At 50.9% G+C, this 9,618-nt stretch overlaps 1 protein-coding gene across 1 annotated transcript in view; it reads right to left on the minus strand.

Moving 5' to 3' along the window:
* The window catches only part of C1H5orf34 (chromosome 1 C5orf34 homolog), a 44,633-nt gene extending 43,102 nt beyond the window's left edge, over nt 1-1,531 (minus strand). The window contains exon 1 of the mRNA XM_068251209.1: nt 1,239-1,531. Within this exon, the coding sequence (XP_068107310.1) occupies nt 1,239-1,430 (192 nt within the window). The 5' untranslated portion in view covers nt 1,431-1,531. The remainder of the gene's footprint in view (nt 1-1,238) is intronic.
* Between the last annotated feature and the right edge of the window lie 8,087 nt (nt 1,532-9,618).

Consider the following 9,618-nt stretch of genomic DNA (forward strand, 5'->3'; position numbering starts at 1 on the left):
ATGTGTGACGTCACCCATGCACTATAACAGCCACGTAGGGCGCAAACCCAGGAATGCGGACACACCAGCGGCAGGTAGAGTATAACTGCACAGGGGAGGTTGGGTATAATGTATGTACATTGGGGGGCAGGGGCCGGGGGTTTTCCGACTTATTCATCATTTGCTATTATTGAACGCAGTCACCGCCGTGCACGTAGACCCAAGATTTTACAGCATGTCCAATCACTATGCCCCAAAATTGGTCACATCGTCGATTTAGCAGGCTCTTGGCAGAACTGACTTTCATCCGATTCAAATATAATTATTGAATCGGTCGATTAGGCACCAAATCTATAGATTTATGGCCACCTTTAGATTGTTATTTTGGCAACTTACATAAACTAAAGTTCGACACCCCTGCCTTAGGCACACCTTATACTGAATAACACATTATGCTCTCTCCTTACCCTGCAGCTGCTGGTAGTGATCTCTCTCCTGCTCTCTCCTTACCCTGCAGCTGCTGGTAGTGATCTCTGCCCTGCTCTCTCCTTACCCTGCAGCTGCTAATAGTGGACTCTGCCCTGCTCTCTCCTTACCCTGCAGCTGCTAATAATGGACTCCGTCCTGCTCTCCCCTTACCCTGCAGCTGCTGGTAGTGATCTCTCCCCTGCTCTCTCCTTACCCTACAGCTGCTGGTAGTGAACTCTGTCCTGCTCTCTCCTTACCCTGCAGCTGCTAATAGTGAACTCTGTCCTGCTCTCTGCTGCTTACCCTGCAGCTGCTGGTAGTGATCTCTCTCCTGCTCTCTCCTTATCTCTGTCCTGCTCTCTCCTTACCCTGCAGCTGCTGGTAGTGATCTCTGTCCTGCTCTCTCCTTACCCTGCAGCTGCTGGTAGTGAACTCTCTCCTGCTCTCTCCTTACCCTGCAGCTGCTGGTAGTGATCTCTGTCCTGCTCTCTGCTGCTTACCCTGCAGCTGCTGGTAGTGATCTCTGTCCTGCTCTCTCCTTACCATGCAGCTGCTGGTAGTGATCTCTCTCCTGCTCTCTCCTTACCCTGCAGTGAACTCTGCCCTGCTCTCTCCTTACCCTGCAGCTGCTGGTAGTGAACTCTGTCCTGCTCTCTCCTTACCCTGCAGCTGCTGGTAGTGATCTCTGTCCTGCTCTCTCCTTACCCTGCAGCTGCTGGTAGTGATCTCTCTCCTGCTCTCTCCTTACCCTGCAGCTGCTGGTAGTGAACTCTGTACTGCTCTCTCCTTACCCTGCAGCTGCTGGTAGTGAACTCTGTCCTGTGTCTGCCCCTCTGCGGCCTGTGTGCGGGGTGAGCTCCAGGCTGCGGCCTCTCATACATGAACTCTGTGCCGCACGGTGATAAGCAGAGCCGCCCTCCATCCCCACAGCGCAGCTCCACCGAGTCATCGGAGAACAGGAAAGCATCGCCGCTGATCTCCATTCCCCTCCCAGCTTCACCACAGCGGCTGGAGGCTTCAAACTGCCCGGCCAGACTAAGCCCCGCCCCGCTCCGCCGTCATTGGACGTTCCAAGGAGATTACAGCTACTTCCTGTTACCATTGGGAGGAATCCGTCGCCAGGGACGCCAGTGGAACAGGAAGGCGGGTCCTCTGTGTTGCTAGTTACATCCTCCGTTTCTCATTGGTGGATAAGTTCTATGTGCTGGACACTACAGCCTGTCACTTCCTTCTTGCATTAATATTACAGGCACTGTGTACATGGCAGTGAGAGGAGCTGTAGATTCACTTCATACAGCCCCATTGTAAACTTTATTTGTGCAGTGGCAGCTGATGTTGTTCTAAAACCTGTATGTATCAGAGATTAATAAGAAGTTTTAAATCAGGATGATACAATTTATTGGCTAACTAAAAAGAATAAGAATAAGCAAGCTTTCGGCCTTGCAGCCTTCGTTGGGCTTAAAGAGAACCTGTACTAGGTAAAAATATTTAAAATAAACACATGAGGTAACTTCAAATGAACATTACATAGTTACCTTGACATCAGTTCCTTTCAGAAGCTCACCATTTTCTTCTGACAATACTCCCTTCCAGTTCTGACAATATTTTGTCAGATCTGATATATATCAGTTGCTGTCAGTAAAATAGCAGTTGCTGTCAGTTATAACTGAGAGGAAACCTGATGTACCAGGTAATGTCCATGTTTCCCTATGGCTCAAGTGGGTGATATTACAGGTTAACTGTGTGCTGACCAGGAAGCTGTTATGGGTGATGGCCCTTTTCAAAATGGAGGACGGAAAATTCCCTTGATCACAGTGAACAAACAGGACGCGAGACAGGAGAAAGACACTGAGGAGTAGACTACATGGAAGGTAAGTATGACTTCTGTATGCTTATTTTGACTTTTAATTTTCAGTTCAGGTTTTCTTTAAGCTAAAGAGACTCTGAAGCGAGAATCGCTTCAGAGCTCATAGTTAGCAGGGGCATGTGTGCCCCTGCTAAACTGCCGCTATCCCGCGGCTAAACGGGGGTCCCTTCACCCCCAAACCCACCCCTGCAAAATCAACGACCAACTTGGTCGTAAATTTTGCTCTTCCTGGAGGCAGGGCTAACGGCTGCAGCCCTGCCTCTCAGCGCGTCTATCAGACGCGCATCGCCGCCTCTCCCCCGCCCCTCTCAGTGAAGGAAGACTGAGAGGGGCGGGGGAGAGGCGGAGGTACGCGTCTGATAGACGCGCGGGAGGCAGGGCTGCGGCGGTTAGCCCTGCCCCAACCAGGAAGCGCTCCCCCACTGAACGGAGGGGATTTGGGGGATCAGGGACCCCCGTTAAGTGGCGGGATAGCGGCGTTTTAGCAGGATTTATTCTCGCTTCAAGCTCTCTTTAAGCCTGACGAAGGCTGCAAGGCCGTAAGCTTGCTTATTCTTATTCTTTTTAGTTAGCCAATAAATGGTATCATCCTAATTTAAAACTTCTTGCTTTTACTCATGGCTAACACGGTACAATACCCTACTGCTACTACAGAGATTAATAATGGTTTCTTCGCTGCCCATTCCATGCGCACCAATTTACCCCCATAATGTCACAGGTGCTGAGATTTGAACTTTTCTGATGACAAGTAGAGGTGTAGCGAACAGCTCCAGGCGAACTTAGGAGGTTCGCGTTCAGGCGGACTTTTGCGGAAGTTCGATTCGCCCCATAATGCACTATGAGGGTCAACTTTGACCCTCTGCATCACAGTCAGCAAGCACATTGTAGCCATTCAGGCTACACTAAGCCCTGGAGCCCCCCCTTATATAAGGCAGGGTCCGGCGGCCATTAGCCTCACTCGTGTGCCTGCTAGAGAGAGGAAAGGGACAGCTGCTGCAGACTTTTTCTCCTAGGGACAGATTAGTTAGGTTCTAGGCTGCTTTGCTTGCTCCTGACTGATTATTATTGCTTTTAAAGCACCCAGCAACAGCTCTTTTCAGAGCTCAACCTGTACATTTTTTTTTCTGTGTGTCAAACTGACACTTTTGATGCATGCACAGCCTTGCTAATTGATATTGTGTGTGCCACTGCCAGCAGCCCAGCACATTCAGTGACTACCTGTGTGTGTGACAGGGAGCTGCACATTGTACTACCCAGTACTGCATATACCCCAGTACCTGTTGTGTTTACTTAACCCACCTCATCACTGCATATACCTAGCTTTGTGTTGAGTGAACCCAGCTCACTGCATCTAACTACCCAGTACCTGTTGTGTTTACTTAACCCACCTCATCACTGCATATACCTAGCGTTGTGTTGAGTGAACCCAGCTCACTGCATCTAACTACCTGTGGTGTTGAGTGTGAACCCACCTGGCCACCTCGCTGCATCTAACTACCTGTTGTGTTGAGCGAGAACCCACCTCAGTCACTGCATCTTAAGTACCTTTACTGTTGAGTGAACCCAGCTCACTGCATCTAACTACCCAGTACCTGTTGTGTTTACTTAACCCACCTCATCACTGCATATACCTAGCGTTGTGTTGAGTGAACCCAGCTCACTGCATCTAACTACCTGTTGTGTTGAGTGAGAACCCACCTCAGTCACTGCATCTTAAGTACCTTTACTGTTGAGTGAACCCAGCTCACTGCATCTAACTACCCAGTACCTGTTGTGTTTACTTAACCCACCTCATCACTGCATATACCTAGCTTTGTGTTGAGTGAAACCAGCTCACTGCATCTAACTACCCAGTACCTGTTGTGTTTACTTAACCCACCTCATCACTGCATATACCTAGCGTTGTGTTGAGTGAACCCAGCTCACTGCATCTGACTACCTGTTGTGTTGAGTGAGAACCCACCTGGCCACCTCACTGCATCTAACTACCTGTTGTGTTGAGTGAGAACTTACCTCAGTCACTGCATCTTAAGTACCTTTACTGTTGAGTGAACCCAGCTCACTGCATCTAACTACCCAGTACCTGTTGTGTTTACTTAACCCACCTCATCACTGCATATACCTAGCGTTGTGTTGAGTGAACCCAGCTCACTGCATCTAACTACCTGTTGTGTTGAGTGTGAACCCACCTGGCCACCTCACTGCATCTAACTACCTGTTGTGTTGAGTGAGAACCCACCTGGCCACCTCGCTGCATCTAAATACCTGTTGTGTTGAGTGAGAACCCACCTCACTGCATCTTAAGTACCTTTACTGTTGAGTGAACACAGCTCACTGCATCTAACTACCCAATACCTGTTGTGTTTACTTAACCCACCTCATCACTGCATATACCTAGCGTTGTGTTGAGTGAACCCAGCTCACTGCATCTAACTACCTGTTGTGTTGAGTGTGAACCCACCTGGCCACCTCGCTGCATCTAACTACCTGTTGTGTTGAGTGAGAACCCACCTCACTGCATCTTAAGTACCTTTACTGTTGAGTGAACCCAGCTCACTGCATCTAACTACCCAGTACCTGTTGTGTTTACTTAACCCACCTCATCACTGCATATACCTAGCTTTGTGTTGAGTGAACCCAGCTCACTGCATCTAACTACCCAGTACCTGTTGTGTTTACTTAACCCACCTCATCACTGCATATACCTAGCGTTGTGTTGAGTGAACCCAGCTCACTGCATCTAACTCCCTGTTGTGTTGAGTGTGAACCCACCTGGCCACCTCACTGCATCTAACTACCTGTTGTGTTGAGTGAGAACCCACCTCAGTCACTGCATCTTAAGTACCTTTACTGTTGAGTGAACCCAGCTCACTGCATCTAACTACCCAGTACCTGTTGTGTTTACTTAACCCACCTCATCACTGCATATACCTAGCGTTGTGTTGAGTGAACCCAGCTCACTGCATCTAACTACCTGTTGTGTTGAGTGTGAACCCACCTGGCCACCTCGCTGCATCTAAATACCTGTTGTGTTTAGTGAGAACCCACCTCACTGCATCTTAAGTACCTTTACTGTTGAGTGAACCCAGCTCACTGCATCTAACTACCCAGTACCTGTTGTGTTTACTTAACCCACCTCATCACTGCATATACCTAGCTTTGTGTTGAGTGAACCCAGCTCACTGCATCTAACTACCCAGTACCTGTTGTGTTTACTTAACCCACCTCATCACTGCATATACCTAGCTTTGTGTTGAGTGAACCCAGCTCACTGCATCTAACTACCTGTTGTGTTGAGTGAGAACCCACATGGCCACCTCATTGCATCTAACTACCTGTTGTGTTGAGTGAGAACCCACCTCAGTCACTGCATCTTAAGTACCTTTACTGTTGAGTGAACCCAGCTCACTGCATCTAACTACCTGTTGTGTTGAGTGAGAACCCACCTGGCCACCTCACTGCATCTATCTACCTGTTGTGTTGAGTGAGAACCCACCTCACTGCATCTTAAGTACCTTTACTGTTGAGTGAACCCAGCTCACTGCATCTAACTACCTGTTGTGTTGAGTGAGAACCCACCTCACTGCATATAGCTAGCATACCCCCGAGATGGACAAAATGGACAAACCAGGTAGAGGAAGAGGTAGAGGCAGACCCAGAGGAAGGACACCAGGCACCGGCAGGTCTGTGGCTGTGCGAGGTGGTGTTGCTGTGATTTCGTGCGGACCTGCCCCAAAATACAGTGCTCAGAAGAAGGCACGTGCCATCACTTCCCAAAATCGTGAGGAGGTGATTGAGTATTTAACACAGAACACCTTATCTCCCGCAGCCACCAGCGCTACAACAAGCACCACATCTGCTGCATTTGACACTTCGCAGGAGTTATTTGGTGGTGGTGAAATCACCGATTCCCAGCCACTACTGCAACAACAACAAGAAGGCGCAGGTACACCACCTCCTACGTCTGAGTTCGGTGGCGATAGTATGGACGTAACGTGTGTGGATGGGGATGATGGTGGACCACCTGAAGTTGGTGCACTTGAGGAGGTGTCTGAGGAAAGCGCAGCTGGCCAGGAGGATTATGATGACGATTATACGGATACCACATATGTTCCCGGTAGAGGAGATGACCAGGTGGACAGTTCAGAGGAGGAGTCAGAGAGGAGTAGGAGGAGACGACTCCATGATAGAAGCAGAGGGAGCTCGTCCTCAGAAACAGCTGGGGGCAGTGTCCGGCGCCATGTATCACCAGCTATGGCCAGCCAACATGCCCTTCAACGTCAGCTGCTGATGCCACCCTAGCGCCATCACCCCAGGGGGGTTCAGCGGTTTGGAAATTTTTTAACGTGTGTGTCTCAGATCAGAGCAAAGCCATCTGTTGTCTCTGCCAGCAAAAATTGAGCCGTGGAAAGGCCAACTCTCACGTAGGGACAAGTGCCTTACGAAGGCACAAACAGCTATGGCAAGAACACCTGAGGAAAAGCAGCACCCCTCAAAAGACAAGCCACCCTCCTTCTCCTCTTCCTCCTTCAGGTGCATCGTCTTCATCCACTTTCTCCCTTGCACCTTCACAGCCACCCTCCTCCACACCGCCTCTTCCCTTGAGCGGTTCCTTCTCCTCTGCCCACAGCAGTACCCAGCTGTCCGTGAAGGAAGTATTTGAGCGGAAGAAGCAAATGCCAGTCACCCTCTTGCCCGGCGTCTGACAGCTGGCGTGGTGGAACTATTAGCTCGCCAGCTATTACCATACAAGCTGGTGGAGTCGGAGGCTTTCCGTAAGTTTGTGGCCATTGGTACACAGCAGTGGAAGATACCAGGCCGCAATTATTTTTTACAAAAGGCCATACCCAAACTGTACCGTGCAGTTGAGAGGCAAGTGGTGTCATCTCTGGCACACAGCGTTGGGTCAAGGGTCCACCTGACCACGGATGCCTGGTCTGCCAAGCACGGGCAGGGCCACTACATTACATACACAGCCCATTGGGTCAACCTGGTGACCGATGGCAGCAAGCAGGGAGTACGTGGCTGCGCAGAGGACCAACTTGTCACACCTCCACGGCTTGCAGGCAGGCCTACAGCCACCTCCTCTCCACCTGCTATCACCGCTTCGCTGTCGTCATCCTCCTCCTCCTCGGCTGGTGCCGCCATCTCCTCTCCAGCTACACAGCCCCAGCACCCCAGGGCCTATGCTGCATGCCAGGTGCGACGGTGTCATGCAGTGTTAGACATGTCTTGCCTGAAAGCGGAGAGTCACACTGGAGCAGCTCTCCTGGCTGCTCTTAACAAACAGGTGGAGCAATGGCTGACCCCGCACAAGCTTGAGATCGGCAACGTAGTGTGTGACAACGGCAGCAATCTCATTGCTGCGTTGAATTTGGGAAAGCTGACACACATACCCTGCATGGCACATGTGCTTAATCTGGTCGTGCAAAGATTTGTGTCCAAGTACCCAGGCTTAGAGGACGTCCTGAAGCAGGCCAGGAAGTTGTGTGGGCATTTCAGGCGCTCTTACAAGGTCATGGCATGCTTTGCGGACATTCAGCGTAGAAACAACTTGCCGGTGAGACGCCTGATTTGCGATAGCCCGACTCGCTGGAATTCCACCCTGCTGATGTTCTCTCGCCTGCTAGACCAGGAGAAAGCCATCACCCAGTACCTGTATCATTACAGTACAAGGACACAATCTGGGAGGATGGGGATGTTGTGGCCCAACTGGACACTGATGCGAAATGCATGCAGGGTCATGGAGCCATTTGATGAGGTGACCAAACTAGTGAGTCGCGATGAGGGCACCATCAGCGACTTGATCCCCTACGCCTACTTCCTGGAGCGTGGGAGCCATTTACACACGAACCCGATGTTTCCACAACACCGGCGGCAGCACAGAGGGGGGAGGAAGAGGAAGAAGAGGAGTCGTGTGGGGAAGGAGAGGAGTCAGACTCTGATGATGGTGATGATGAGGAAGGTGTTTCTGTGGAGGAGGAAGAGGCGGCGGAAGGAGAACAACCGCGGCAGCCATCACAGGGGGCTTCTGCTGCTCCACGTTCCCGTGGTATTGTTCGTGGCTGGGGGGGAGGAAGAGGAGTTGCATCCCGTCACTGAGGAAGAGCAAGAGGAGATGGAGAGTACGTCTACATCCAGCTTTGTGCAGATGTCCTCTTTCATGTTGTCCAGCCTGTTGAGGGACCCCCGTATCAAAAAACTCAAGACAAATGACCTGTACTGGGTGGCCACGCTACTAGACCCTCGGTACAGGCACAAAGTGGCGGACCTCTTAGCAACTCAACAAAAGGCGAAAAGGATACAGCACTTGCAGAACAAGCTGTCGATGATGCTTTACAATGCATTTAAGGGTGATGTGGCTGCACAACGCAATCAAGGTACCACTGGCAGTAACCCTCCTCCTCCCAAGTCCACGCAGGCAAGAACAGGACGCTCCAGCGATCTCAGGGTGATGTCGGACATGCGGACGTTCTTTAGTCCAACTCCTCGCCATAGTCCTTCCGGATCCACCCTCCACCAACGCCTGGACCGGCAGGTAGCCGACTACCTGGCCTTGAGTGTGGATGTAGACTCTGCGAAAAGCGACGATGAACCCTTGGACTACTGCTTGTGCAGGCTTGACCTGTGGCCAGAGCTGTCCCAATTTGCCATACAACTTCTCTCTTGCCCTGCCGCAAGCGTCCTGTCAGAAAGGACCTTCAGTGCAGCTGGAGGCATAGTTACTGAGAAGAGAAGTCGCCTAAGTCACGACAGTGTTCAGTACCTGACCTTTATCAAAATGAATGAGGAATGGATCACGGAGGGCTACTGCACGACCGAAGACTAAGTCAGTCCCCACACACAGCATCTCTGCCTGCAGGCCGCTTGACTGCCTTCTCCGCCACTACCAACAGGGTCCAGGACTCTAGGCGGATTCCTGAATTTTTAGGGCCGCTGCTAGCACTAATTTTTCTGGTGCGTGTACATGTGCCCATCCCCCTTCGTGATCATTACCTTGCCGCGGTGAAGGGGCTTGCGCATCACAATGAAGCAATGACCGCCGGCTATTTGAGTGTCTCGGGTGGGGGTGGCACACAAAAGATAATAAGGTCGTTGCTTCATTGTGGTCAGACCAAATTTGATCAGCTGGACAGTCACTGTTCTGTCATTCAGCTACATCAGCCGGGCAAGCATATGGGCTGAAAAGCCACCATCACCTGCACTCTCGTCATGGTGCGCACCAGTCCAGCACGGCCGTCACTACACAAACGGCTGTTTGCAGTCACTGCATACCTTTCACTGCATCTGTGACTGCACATTAT

Source organism: Hyperolius riggenbachi, chromosome 1, assembly GCF_040937935.1.
Source record: "Hyperolius riggenbachi isolate aHypRig1 chromosome 1, aHypRig1.pri, whole genome shotgun sequence".
Classification (NCBI taxonomy): domain Eukaryota; kingdom Metazoa; phylum Chordata; class Amphibia; order Anura; family Hyperoliidae; genus Hyperolius; species Hyperolius riggenbachi.